Source organism: Micromys minutus (assembly GCF_963924665.1).
Source record: "Micromys minutus genome assembly, chromosome: X".
NCBI classification, from domain to species: Eukaryota; Metazoa; Chordata; class Mammalia; order Rodentia; family Muridae; genus Micromys; species Micromys minutus.
In genome coordinates, this window is record NC_137970.1 from 14759090 (window position 1) to 14772917 (window position 13828).

General features: G+C 47.3%; 1 protein-coding gene and 1 pseudogene across 5 annotated transcripts; one reads left to right on the forward strand and one right to left on the reverse strand.

The window, feature by feature from the left end:
- Positions 1-76: 76 nt before the first annotated feature.
- On the reverse strand, positions 77-5642 carry WDR45 (WD repeat domain 45). Of its 4 annotated transcripts, none has more exons than XM_080910996.1 (11): positions 5508-5642; positions 4007-4078; positions 3830-3904; positions 3637-3741; positions 2180-2285; positions 1946-2040; positions 1443-1522; positions 1120-1328; positions 935-1036; positions 710-855; positions 77-468 (listed from the first exon to the last, which is right to left on the reverse strand). In XM_080910996.1, the coding sequence occupies exons 2-11, from the start codon at positions 4059-4061 to the stop codon at positions 359-361; spliced, it is 1083 nt and encodes a 360-aa protein (XP_080767122.1). In that variant the 5' UTR covers positions 4062-4078; positions 5508-5642; the 3' UTR covers positions 77-358. The 4 variants fall into 4 exon arrangements, with proteins under 4 accessions (XP_080767122.1, XP_080767119.1, XP_080767121.1 ...); XM_080910993.1 differs by having other exon boundaries at positions 2180-2288; XM_080910995.1 differs by having other exon boundaries at positions 2180-2288; positions 4007-4074; positions 5508-5639.
- A 7104-nt stretch (positions 5643-12746) lies between these two features.
- LOC308415863 (NADH dehydrogenase [ubiquinone] iron-sulfur protein 8, mitochondrial-like) lies at positions 12747-13353 on the forward strand (annotated as a pseudogene). The gene has a single exon. The product of its transcript is annotated as an NADH dehydrogenase [ubiquinone] iron-sulfur protein 8, mitochondrial-like (transcript).
- Positions 13354-13828: the final 475 nt, after the last annotated feature.

Genomic DNA, 13828 nt, shown 5'->3' on the forward strand with positions numbered 1-13828 from the left:
CTGGAAAAGTATGCCCCACCCTGGAGGTCAAGCCGTAAATGCCATTCAAAGGCTTTTTATTCATATACATCACAGAGACTATCTCCTGGTAACCATTTTTTTTTTTAAATCCATAGGTTGGATTCAGATAATCCCTTTGGATCACTGGGTTTTCCAGACTAGGTGGCCCAGGGAATCTGTCCTTGGCCTTTAGCACAGTCAGAAAAAGTGCGTAGGGGAAGTGGGCTGTTTATTTAGACACAGCTGTGTTCGAATGCAGAGTGGAAAGGCTCATTTATGCTTGCTGGCTGGTTCACCGCCCTCAAGACTCAGTTCAGCTGTCGGCTACTGTAGGTTCCTGATACAGCTGCCAGGACTCCTAAAAGTCATCGTCATCACAGATGTCAAGGTAGACGTCAAAGGCCTCTCTGTTGCAGTTTCCATCAGGAGTGAAGACATATTTGTGGAAGGTCCCATCTACGCAGATGGCTGGGGAGGATTGAGGTGTTGTAAAGGTTAGATGCCCAGCCACATACCCCAAACTTCTCGGGCATCCCACTGTGGCTTACGGTCTAACTCCAGGCCCTTGCCCAAGTACCACACCCCTTACTAATGAGGTTGAGCCACACCTTCCAGTTTCCGCCAGCTTCTATAGCCCTTAAAGTCTTCTAGGGGACCTGTAGTCCTTTACCCACTTAGTACCACAAACCAAGGGGCTGCTGTCACTCACCAATTACAGAATTGACATTCTTGGAAGTATTTCGACCAAAGGCGCAGATGCATGCCGACTCAGCAGGCACAGTAAAGCTGGCCAAGCTCCACTGAGAGTCCACGTATTGCCCAATCATAGGTCCCACTTTGCCCACACGAGCCAGCCTGTAGGCAGCACTTGATAAGTTCAGGTATGGCACATGGCCAGAGAGGGATTGGGATAAGATAGGGTGAAGATACTCACGCAGAGCGGCGGTTAAGGCGGGTGTCTTTAAGAGCAAAGATATGGACAGTGCCCTTGTCACTGGAAGCACAGAGGAAGGAGGAGTCATGGCTGAAGTTAATGCTGCAAGACAGACCCATAATGATGTACAACATGATGACTTGTGCTGTAAGACAACCAGCCCACAACACATATCCTGTGCTCACCAGTATAGGGTGGCAGGGTCAGTGCCTCTTCGAAGCTCTACCAGCTTTTCCTTGGACTGGGTATCAAAAAGACGAATAAGAGTACCCTTCTGGGAGGCTGAGGCCACTACAGTGCCTGGCTGGTTCAGGGACACGCAGGCCACATCACTCTGATGTGCATTGATAGTGAAGGGAGCTGATGAAGTACCAGGCTTTGTGCTTGCCAGATCCTGGAGTAGGAGGGAGTAGTTTGGGCTTGGGGGTGATTAATGGAGGAGGGACCACATGTTCACAGAGAGAGGCAGCTCACCCAGCTCTCCACCCTTGCCCACTGGATGGCTCACCACAAGTTGCAGACTTCCACACTTGTGTCCAGGAAACACAAGCAGCTGCTTCTCCAGGCTTGGGCAGAGGTCACACAGCCCTAAGTTGTGAGGATGAAGTGGGGATGGGCAGGTGAAGGAGAGGCCAGGGCAAGGCTGAGTCTCAGAATGGACAGAGCTGGATGAGGGAGGGCCAGACTTTAGCCCTGTGTGGCATGGTACCCATAGTAACCTCACAGGGGTAGGGTTTGCATTAAGCTCTACTCTCCACGGTCTGAACAGATTCTAAGTTGCTAGGAGATCCTTGGAGACCCAGGGCTCATGGACATACCTACTCATGTTCTCAGTGAGTGCTCTCTGCTGTCATGTGGGGGTAGGGAAGAGGACTGGAACTGAAAGGGCTCCATCTCTTGCACAGAGCCTCTGCCCCAGCATGTCAGTATGTGTCCCTTCCATAATCCCCTCCTCTCGTTGCCTCTTCCACAGCCTCACATTCTTACACCTGCATAACTGGGTACTCTCACCCTTGGGGTTGTCCCGAGTGTCAAACTCAAACAGCTTTCGAGGATTGTCGGGGAAGGAGTACACATAGATGCGGTTCCTCAGCACAATCACAATCCTGTAGACATCACACAGAACAGAGAGGGCCATAAGGAGAGGGCAAGTGCCAGGGCAGGGCGGTGGCAGGGGTGGGGGGTTGAACTTACTTGCTGTTGGGACCTTCTGCCCCCCCCTTCCCCAGTCTTCATCAAGCTCACTTGTCATGGCGCATGCGCACAGCCAGCACTGGCTTGGTGAAGGTAAACTCCAGCACCAGTTTGTCCTTGGAGTCCTTGCCTTCTCGGGCATCGTCCCAGATCAGCACTGCTAGGCAGATGGGTGGGTCGGTAAGACCAAGGTTTAGGATGAAAGGCAGACTGGGCGACATAGGGCGGCATTCCAACTCTTTATGGGACCTCAACCACTTGGTTCAGCTTTCACTACATATTCAATGTGTGCCTCACACTAGGTGAACACTTGTCGACCAGATCTCTAAAAAAACTCATTCTATAACAGCTATATCATTTGGAGGTAAGGAAATTGAGGCTCAAATGACCTGACTGTGGTCAAGTGCCTTACAGCACGAGACCAAACAGTTAAAAGGATGCATACTCAGACCTACAACTTCCTCTCAGTAACTACTTCAGCCTTCAGAATCCAGGCTGTACCCTCAGGAAATTTCTGTGATGAACTCTAGGGTTCTGTGACTCACCTATGGCAACCCTTGCCATGTCTTGGTGGGATCAACAAGAAAAAAAAAGGATGGCACTTCAGACTCAAGCCAAGAAGTAAGAGAGATGGCCCTGAGATTTGAATCCCTATTAATTGTGTGATCTTGGCTAAGTTCATTAACTGAGCCTCAGTTTTCTCATCAATAAAAATGAGGCTAAGGAGGCTGGGAGTATGGCTTAGTGTTACAACACATGCAAAGCCCTGGGTTCCATCCATAGTATGAAAATGGAGAAGGGATAATAGTATTTCCTACCACACAGAATGAGCCAGTGATGGAGGGGCACATCTTTAATCTCAGCAGGCAGGGGAGGAAAATCTGAGTTCAGCCTAGTCTATATAGTAAGTTCCAGGACAGTCAGGGCTACATAAAAAGACCCTGTCTCAAAAAGTCACCACACACACACACACACACACACACACACAAACAAGAAAGAAAAAACAGAAAAAGAACACCACAGAACTAAATGAGCTAATATATAGTCTGATGTGATGGCACTAGCCTATAATCCCAGCACTTGAGAGATACAGCGATTCAAAGTCATATCAGGCTTTGTGTGCAAAGCACTTAGAATAACTATTAGGATCCCAGTAAGCGCCCAATTGTTAAAAATGTGGCAAATAGGAGACAGGCAATGAGTGGTCTGCTGTTTTTATAGTGCTAGGGATGGAACCCAGGGCCTTGTATATACCAGGCAAGTGTTCTACCACTGAGCTATACCTACGGCCCCAACAGCACTCTTGAGACCAGCCTGGTTTCTGAGACCCTGCCTCAAAAAATAAGATACCAAACTTTTTAAGCTGTAAGAGTAAGATCCATGACTTCCAACCTGTGCCTTACTGTGGGACTCTGAAGTGCCGATGACTATCTGCCAGTGCTTCAGGGTGTATGTGGGACGTGAGGAATTTGAGGAATCTGGGTCAAGTACAGGATGAAAGCACTTACCTGAGATCTCTGAGAACTTGGGGCTGCTACCACCGCCGACCAGGGCCAGCAGGTTGGATCGGTGCAGCATCTCTACAAGGCCCACGCTGCCTACCTGCTCGTGATCTGGACAGGGACAGAGGTGTCAGGAGAGGTAGATACCAATGTCCACATCAGCCCTTCTGCCCACTGGCCCACCACAGCAGCCACTCACCAAGATGCCCCTTCTCCATCAGTGGCTCCACATTGTAGATCCGTACACCTGTCTCCATGGCACAGCAGAAGCAGCCTGGAGATGGAAGGAATCAGGCTGACTCCTACTTCTGGGACTCATAGTCATCTCTGACCCTTCTGGTCCCTCTTTCCCACAGAGACACAAGCATAAGCTTACTTTGGTCTTGGTTGAAATGTAGGCTGGTCACACCTCGAAGTGGCTGTTGAGTCATGGCTCAGGACTGCCTTCCTAGACGCAAAAAAGACAGCATTGTGAAGAGTCCCCAGTGTCCTCTCCTAAGTCCTACAACTTCTGTCCCCCAAATGATTTCCTCTTCCTCACCACTTGGTCTATTTTGTTTTGAGATAGGGTCTTGCTATGTAGCCCTGGCTGTCCTGGTACTCCCTATGTAGCACAGGCTGGCCTTCAATTCCCAGCAGTCCTCCAGCCTCCACTTCCTGAGTGATGGGATTATAGGCGTGTGCCACCACGCCTGGCTTCCTCCCCATTTTGATACTTTTCTTTGCCAGACTGCAAAAAACAAAAACAAGTGGAGGATACCTCAGAGTATCTGTTTAAACCAAGACCACAGGCAGACGTACCCCGGCCTACAATGACATAGACTCACGACGGCCACAAACACCAACCCGTACTGAACCCATCAGGAAGTAATGGGGTAGGGAATATCCCGTGATACCTCCTCCCTCCCAGCCATTCTTGGCTCTAACATCTGATATGACCTCAAACCTCTTTCTACAAGCTTTCATCTTCACACCGGAACCCAACTCCACCTGTCAGTAAATAGTGGAACAAGAGCAAAGGTATCCTGCATCCTCTTGAGACAGCTGTGAATGGCTCATCACCCACCGAACTCCCCTCCTCAAGTCTTTTGAACTAACTTCACCTGGAGGTTTATTTGCCTCCAGGGCATCTCGTTTACATCCTCCCTTGCAACACACTTCCCCAACCCTTCTTTCACAAGGCTAACTCTGCACTAAGGCAAGCTTGAGAACCCCCTCCACTCCCTCCAAGTACAGAAGACCAATCCACACCCCACCCATGCCCGAGGCATTCCCTTGACATTATAAATTCTAAACAGTTGACACATTCCATTCCCTATACTCTCTACCCATGACCCCTGAGCTGACCCATAGGTACTCAAGATCCCCCTCCCCCTAAAATTTGTCCCCTTATCTCCAGAAGGTCTTGCCCTAGGGACACAGCCACCCTCTAAAGACCTTCTCCCAGTAACCCCGCTTCCCTGCCCAGAAATAATCCTGCCTAGGAAAACCTCAACCTACCAAGGCTGCTGCTCTGTCTCTCTGTTTTAACTATTCCTTCCTTAGAAACCTCAACCTTTTCTCAAATCCAATCATTCCCAAGACCCTGTCCAGGCACACCTCCTACCTATCATCTAAGATCTCAAATTTCTGGTGTAAAACCCGGGTCTAGCTTCTCTACATAAGCCATGCTTTGGATAGCACTAGTTTCCAAGAAGCTCTTTTAAATCTCTGCTCCAAATGCCCACACTAGCCAAGAACCCTAATTGAAATGCCTCGCCCTCTCCCAAAAGTCATGTTCTTTTCCATGACAGCACCGACTCAAACCCCACATCCCCAGCCAGCCATCACCTGTCAAGACCTCTAGTAGAAACACCCAACCCATGACCGTGACCAACCCTTGGATCTTGCTCCTGATGCACGTCGCTTTGGCTGACTTGATCACCACTCCCCGGCCCCTTCCCTAACCGTGGGTGCCGCCTGCGGCACGAATTTCTGACCTCCCGGGCTTTGGTGCCCGGCTCTGCTGTTTACATCAGGTCTTACTTCCGGAGGAGGGAGTCTGTGACCGGAAGTGACTCATTCTGGGCAGAAAATCCAGCCTTGGATCTTCTCACCCACTTGTCCGACTTGGGGAGCATCCTGACCAGTAGTAGAGTCCTCCGAGGGAAGTTCCGGAAGGAGAATGAGGGCGGATTAGAGGACTGGACGCACAAGAGGCACAAAGGCAGGACTATCTGGAGAGAGAGGGCCTGCCCCTCCCTTAACGGAAACGGGCCAAGCATTGAACTCGTTAACCCTTAGAGAGATAGAAGGGTAAACCTCCTAGGCTAACGAGTCTTCGGAGTGATGCTAGAGTGGCTGCCCGATGTTTGTTTACCTTGAGCCTCTGGAAGCTCCTGGCTGGAAGATAAAAGATCTTGAAAGTTGAGATCGTCTTGGGCAGAAGGTGGGAGTGGGATTTTTCTTTCTTTATGGTAAAATGTATGAGTACTCCAGGCGTGTTTGCTCACACACCTGTAGTCATAATACTTGGCTAGGAAGAGGTAAGAGAAAGAATTCAAGGTTATCTTGGGCTGTATGAAATCCTGTCTTTTAAGAAATAGTACAAATGAAGAATGTTTACATGGAAACACAAAAAGCCCCAAAGTACACACTGAAAATATTAGAGTTTTGAGGTTAGTGCAGTATGCCCAACAGTTGTGAGAAGTTGGTACTGGTTGCTGAAACAGGATCGGAGGATTTATGCTATCCTGGGTTACAGAAAATAAATGGAAGTTTTATAATCATCTGTGATACTGATCCTCAGAATCCATTTTGACATCTATTTATTTTGTGCGTATCTGTTTTCTTTGCACGTATGTCTGTGCACCACATGCTTTCGATGCTTGAGGAGGGTGTCAGAACTCTGGGAGTCGAGGCCCTTTTGCCTATATAGTGAATCAGCCAGGGATACATAATGACACCTTGTTTCAAACAAGCAAAGCCAAGGAGGAAAATCTGTTAAATAATTAAGCTGATGGGAAGGAGCCCTGAGCTGGTGGAGCTCAATCTCCATAAATTCATGGCTTACTGTACCAAAAGAAAGTATGACACTAGAAAGTTTGCTTAAGGTGAAGTGTTGCATCTTCTTGAAAGAATGTTTAAGGCAAAACAGATACCTGGGCATGATGACCCATGCCTTTAACTTTAGTATTCCAGAGACTGGGAAGGGTGGATCTCTTGAGTTTCAGGCACGACTAATCAGAGATACAGAATGAGACCTCCACTCAGAACATATTGTAAAGCCTTAAACACTGTCCAGGGGCTCCCACCCAGTGCTGCTTCTTTCATGATCATCTATTTACTTCTTTATCTATAATTTATATCTATCCTCAATAGTTGTTAACATTGAGAAATTGTGGAGTTTTCTTTTGCCCCCAAATCATGACAGTCATCCTGCCTCAGTCACCTAAGGGTCCAGATCACAGGCTTGAGTGCCTGACCCAACACATGTTCTAACACAGAAACCAAAACTGTAAAGCAGTGGTTCTCAACTTGTGGGTTGAAACACTTTGGCAAAACTCTTAGTTCCAAAAAATTTTTTACATTACAATTCATAGCAGTAACAAAATTACAGTATGAAGTAGCAATGAAATAATTTTATGATTAGGGGTCAGCATACATGAGGAATTCTGTAAAAGGGTGACAGCATTAAGAAGGTTGAGAACGCTGTGTATGTGGAATACATTAAGCTAACCTAAAGTCCCGTCTCCTAAGCCTTCTGTTCTGAAGTACACTCACTTGCCCCTAGCCAGGAACCTATCTAACAGTCTTGGGCCCTCATCCCCCCAGAACCCTGTTCTTGGCCAACTCAGACCCACCGAAGAGGCTAAGCCCTTAATGTGGCTCAGTGTACCAAAACCAACACCTTGCTCTCCCCTCCTGCCAGCAGAGGGCGCGCGTCCAGCAGCGACTGGAGCTCCGGGAGTTTAAACCTGAGAACAGGGACCATTTAGCCTTGGTCCCCAACTGGGGAGAACAGTCATGATTCCACATTCAAAAGATCTAGAGATGCTTCTCAAGATAGCAGAAATGGCTGAACACATTGTCTCATGCTCATCCTTCCAGCATAGGAGGCAAAAAGGCTAAAGTGGATTGTCACAAGTTCCAGGCCCAAAGGAAAAACAAAATGATCTGGGAATTAGCTTGGTAGCCCAAGCTGCAATCTCAGCATCTGAGAGGTGGAGTCAAAAGGATCAAGAGCTCAAGGCCAGCCTCGGTTATATAACAAGGTTGAGGTAAGTTGGACTTAAAAAGCCCTGTTTCAGGGCTGGAGAGATGGCTCTGTGGTTAAGAGCACTGACTGCTCTTCCAGAGGTCCTGAGTTCAAATCCCAGCAACCACATGGTGGCTCACAACCATCTGTAATGGGATCTGATCCCTTCTTCTGGTGTGATAAAAAATGAAAATAAATGTTTAAGAAAATAAGACCCTGTTTCAAAAACAAATGGGTTGTTAGAAAATGTCTCAGCAATTAAGAGCATTTGCCACTCTATTAGAGGGCTTGAGTTTCAGTCCCAGCAGCAAGGTATCTCCCAATTGACTGTGACTCCAGTTCCAATGACCTCTACTGACTTCTGGTACCAGGCATGCAAAGTCGCACACAGATGGACACACACACTAAGCACCCATACACATTAAACACTAAAATAAAATTTAAAATGGGCTGTACAGATCCATCCGTGGATAAAGTGCTTGGTGAGTAGGCCTTATTGAGGACATGAGTTCATGTAAAATCTACACAGAGTCCTGTGTGTACTACCAGCAGTGGGGCACAGGAGGGGTGACAGGACCCAGGGGCTCACCAAATCCAGGCATGGTGGTATTGGCCTTACACGCTGGAAACAGAAGCAGACAGATCTCTGAGTTTCGAGGCCATCCAAGGCTAGAACTGTAATTTCAGTCTCAGGACATGTGATGTCCTCTGATGGCCTTTGGGGCTCTGAATGCATGTGGTACATGACATATATGCATGCAAAACATCCATACACACAAAATAATATTTTAAAACCTTATGTATGTTTTGTGGTTGGTGAGACAGCTCAGTGATTAGAAGAACATTGGCTTTTCTTCCAACAGACATGGAATGCGTTTCCAGAACACATTGATCCTGAGTGTATCACTGTTGAATCCTGCCTTAGGTTAAAAAAAAAGGAGGAGTCCAGTAGATGGGTGTTCTTGTGAGCCCAACAAGAAATGCTAATGGACGGGGCTGGAGAGATGGCTCAGTGGTTAAGAGCACTGACTGCTCTTCTAAAGATCCTGAGTTCAAATCCCAGCAACCACATGGTGGCGCACAGCCATCTGTAATGGCATCTGGTGTGTTTGAAGACAACCACAGTGAACTTGCATACATTAAAAAAAAACTGTAAAAAAGAAAGGAAATCCTAATGGATTTTGTTTGATTTGACATATTCCCATATTCTCCTGATTCCCTGTCTACCCTACCTCTTGCCTTTACTTCTCCCAGAGCCCAGTTAAGGACTTCCTTTCCTACTCACTTCTGACTGTGATGGCCTTTAGGATAGGCCCCCAGGCAGGTTACTTCCAGAATGCCACACCCAACACTAAAAATTTAGCTGGACAAAATCAGATAGTCCTCACTCCAATCCCATAATGGCAACTAGAGGTACCTCTTCAGAGGCAGGGGGATGATATGAATGGGAGGTAGAAATTGGCTAGACAGTTTAAAGTGAAAAGGCCAAGGAAAAGTAAATAGTTTTCTTCCCCCCCCCACCTCCTTCCCTCCCTCTCCCTCTCTCTCCTTCTTCTGCATTTCTAAAAGACAAAAATATCTGTGCCCATTTGAAGCTTCTTCCTTGTCCAAGACTAGACATGCCAGCATATTTTGGGAAACCTGACCTCTAATCTAGCTCCTAAACAGTTCTACAGTGACCCTTCCAGAGGGCAGAATAGTAAATAGCAATAAAGGCTTGTAAAGATAAGGTTCTTTCTAGTCAAGTAATAGAATTTCTGGACATGGTATAAACCTCACATTCTAGTTGGGACAGCTCAGTTGCTTGATCAAAGGACTACCCTTTGGGAAGCATACTGACCTTAAGCCAGGGTTTCTCAACATGCAGGCCATGGCCCACCACTGGCCCCCACCTAAGACAACTGGAAAACAGATATTGACATTACAATTCATAACAGAAGTGAAATTACAGTTATAAAGTAGCAAGGAAATGATTTTATGTTTAGGGGTAGCCACAACATAAGCAGCATGAGGAAGGTTGAGAATCACTGTTTAAGGCATGTTTACGTCATTACTTATAACAGTGATATCTTTACTAGAGACATCAAATGGTCAACATATGCTTGCTACGAAGCATAGCAAACAGGGGGAATAGTGAGAAAATGCTGTTCTTTTCAATCAAAACTAGTTAGTCTGGCAAGGGCTTGTATTCCGGGATTTTTCTATTCCCCTTAGCTTTGGTTAGCCGATTGTGTCGGATAGTGAAGTCAAGTTCCCACCAATGGGTTAAAATGCAGTCAACACCTACTTTTCTATTTAAGTGTCCCTTTATCCAAGGCCAAGATTATTGCTTCATTTCTAACACCGTGTGCCCATTTGGCTTGCAACTATGTAGACTAGGATGACCTCAAACTCAAGAACTCAGCCTGGCTCTGCTTCTGTAGTGCTGGGATTAAAGGTGTGCTCAACCATGCACACAGAAGGATGGAAATTTTAAAATTTAAAAGGAAAGCATTTTAAAACTTTTAAAAATGCTATCTCAAACAGTAGTTTTGATGAGAGCTTCAACAGTAAACAAGTACCCTGCGCTGACCCTTACCCACCAATTTTACAGACTGACGTGGTATTTGAACCCATGATCCACGCCCTATGCCCAGTTACTGGCTACAATCACTGCACATGCCCGGAAGCAGTCAACCGGAACTTGGCGCAAGGGTATAATAGGGGCGGAGCCACGTTATCCCCAAGGCCGCAGCCTCAGAACGGAGAAGACCCGCCTCCATCCAGCCAGAGACCAATCAGAGCTCACCAAGCAGCTCCCGATCCAATGGCCTGCGCGAGTGCCTTGGGAGCAGGTTCCAAACGGAAGGATTGGGGGGTCAGAGGAAAGCGTGGGAAGGCGGTGGGTGGGCTAGAGTCCTTCCGCTGACTTTATCCTGCGGTCCGCCAGAGTCACACGGCTAGACACAGGCCAGGACGGGGTCCTGGGGCGAGCGGACGGGTGGCCGTTTGGTGCCAGGTGCCGCTTCCTCACTCCTCCCCCACCAACAAGTGGAACCTTCCAAGATGGCCGCCCTCCGCAGTGGCCCGGGCGGCGGCTCGGCTCCCGATTCCCCCCCACGCCCGACGCCCGTTTGGTTCAGTCCGGGGCGGCGCGTGTGCCGGGCTGAGGGTGGGCGCCCCTCGGGCCGCACGCAGTGGTTTGGGCCGTGCTCGCGTCACAGGCTTTGAAGTGGATACTTCCCTGGGCGCAAATTCTCAGGGTCGATTCAGTCCTGAGATCACAAACGTTTGTGAGAGGGAAGACTTGCTGGGGCGACCTGGTTCTTATTTGAGACAAGGTCGCATACTATGTGTGTCCAAGCTGGCCTCGAGCATACCGTGCTGGCCACATTGGGGGCTTGGGGGAGTACTGAACATCACTCTGATAGTTTATAAAAATAACAGTCGGGAGCCGAGCACTCGGGAAGCAGAGGCAGGCAAAATTATGTGAGTTTGGGGACATCCTGGTCTACATACTGAGTTCCAGGACAGGATTCTGGTAAAACCCTATGTTCACATCCTCCCCGTCCCCCACCCCCCCCAAAGGAAAATAACAACAATAAGGCCTAAAGAGATGGCCCAGCAGTTAAGGGCACTAGTTGCTCTTCCAAAGGAAGAGCAAATCTCAGTTCAATTCTCAGCACCTAAAGGGTGGCTCACAACTGTCTGTAACTCTAGTTCCAGGATCAGAAGCCCTTTCCTGGCCTCCACAGGCATCAGGCGCTCACGCGGTGCACAGATGTAAAATAAAAAACAATTTGCTTTTTATCTTCACTCATAATTCATGTCCATTACCTGCATACAGTCCTTCCTCATCTTATTAGACTTAGCCTTTCTTATTCTTTTTCCTTGTTATACTGTATCCATGTGTGCACATTTTTTTTTACCTCTCATAACACACATTCTAAGTCCATCCATTTTTCTGCAAAAATTTTAACTTCTTTTGTTAAGAACTGAATAAGAGTTCATTTTTTAATGAGGCTAATGAAAATTTGGTGTATGTGTGTGTCTGTTAATGGACAACTGATTCCAATTTTTTGCTATAGTAATTAAAGCAGCAATTAATATGGGGGTGTCAATATCTCTATGGTAAGGTATTGTGTTCTTTGAGAAGTCTCCAAACAATGCAAATTTATTAATTTGCACCACCACCAACATCCTTTGTAACATTGTCATATTTATCAATATCTGTTCTGACCGGGATTGGGTGTTATCTCAAAGTGGTTTTAATTTGTATTTTCCTAATGGCCAGGGATCCTGAACTCTTTCAAAGTTGTTACTGACTTTTTTTTTTTTAAGACCAGGGATTCTCTGTGTAGACCTCAAACTCAAGAGATCCACTAGCCTCTCTGCCTCTGGAGTGCTGGGATCAAAGGCATGTGCCTGGTCCATTTGAAAATTTTTAAATATTTATTTATTTATTTATTATATATAAATACACTGCAGCTGTCTTCAGACACACCAGAAGAGGGCATCAGATCTTATTACAGATGGTTGTGAGCCACCATGTGGTTGCTGGGAATTGAACTCAGGTCCTCTGGAAGAGCAGTCAGTGCTCTTAACCGCTGAGCCATCTCTCCAGCCCCCATTTGAATTTTTAAAGTTGTCTATTCACTTTCTCATTTGATGACTGGAAGACTTATCTCCTTATTTAATTTCTGCAATTCTTTGTAAATGCTTGGTACCTGCCCTTTGTCTGAGGTAGAGCTAGTGAAGTTTCTTCCGGAGGCTCTTTGCTCTGCCTACTGTCCTCTTTGCTGTACAGAAAGTGTTTATTTTCATGTTTAGGTTAGTGCCTGTGCTGTTGGTGATCTATTAAGAAAAGTTCTTTGGCGGGAGGGAGCCACCGCACTTCAAGATGTACTGTCTGAGTTTGTCAATGCTGCCAGGGCCTTGGCCCAGGCCATGCGCACAGAACATTTTAATGGCCAAAGCCTTCGTAGCAGTGCGGGGGCGGCTACATACAAGTATGTGAATATGAAGGCACAGGAGTCTGAGGCGGACATGAAGTGCAGCTCGGATTCTGATGTGGACAGAACTCTTCTGAGGACTGGGCATGACCCTAAGTTACCTCTTTCGGGAGCCTGCCACCATCAACTACCCCGTTGAGAAGGGCCCACTGAGCCCACGCTTCCGTGGAGAGCATGCACTGCGCCGCTACCCATCTGGGGAGGAGCGTTGCATCGCCTGCAAGCTCTGTGAGGCCATCTGTCCTGCACAGGCCATCACCACTGAGGCTGAGCTAAGAGCCGATGGCAGTTGCCGGACTACACGCTGACACTGACCAAGTGTATCTACTGGGTTTCTGCCAGGAAGCCTGTCCTGTTGATGTCATTGTGGAGGGCCCCAACTTTGAGTTCTCCACGGAGACACACGAGGAATTGCTATACAAGAAGCTACTCAACAATGAAGACAAGTGGGAGGCTGAGATCGCCAACATCCAGGCTGACTACCTGTGCTGGTGACCAGGTGACTGGTGACCTTGGCCACCTGGCTCAGCCTCATGGCCCCCGTAGCCCATAAAGAAACTATGATCCCTGCCTGCCCCCCAAAAAAGGTCTTTGGGTCAGACATGGTGATACATGCCTTTAATCCCAGCACTTGGGAGGCAGAGGTCCAGGACTAAATATTAAGACTATGTTGGTATTTCCTATGTTTTCTTCTAAACTTGAGTATTTCAGGTTATAAATCATGGCATCTGATAGAGGTTGTAAATCATCCAATATGGGTTATGGGAAGCAAATCGTGGTTCTCTGCAAAAGCAGCAAGTACTCTTAACCACTGAATGGACTCTAGCTCCTAGGGTTTTTGCAAAGAATGTTCATTTCCTTTGTCAAAAACAATGTGGGTATAGTTTGGCCGTTTTATTTCTGGGTTCTCTATTTTATTGGTCTATGTGCCTTTTTATGAAGTACCACTGTCTTTATCCCCACAGGTCTG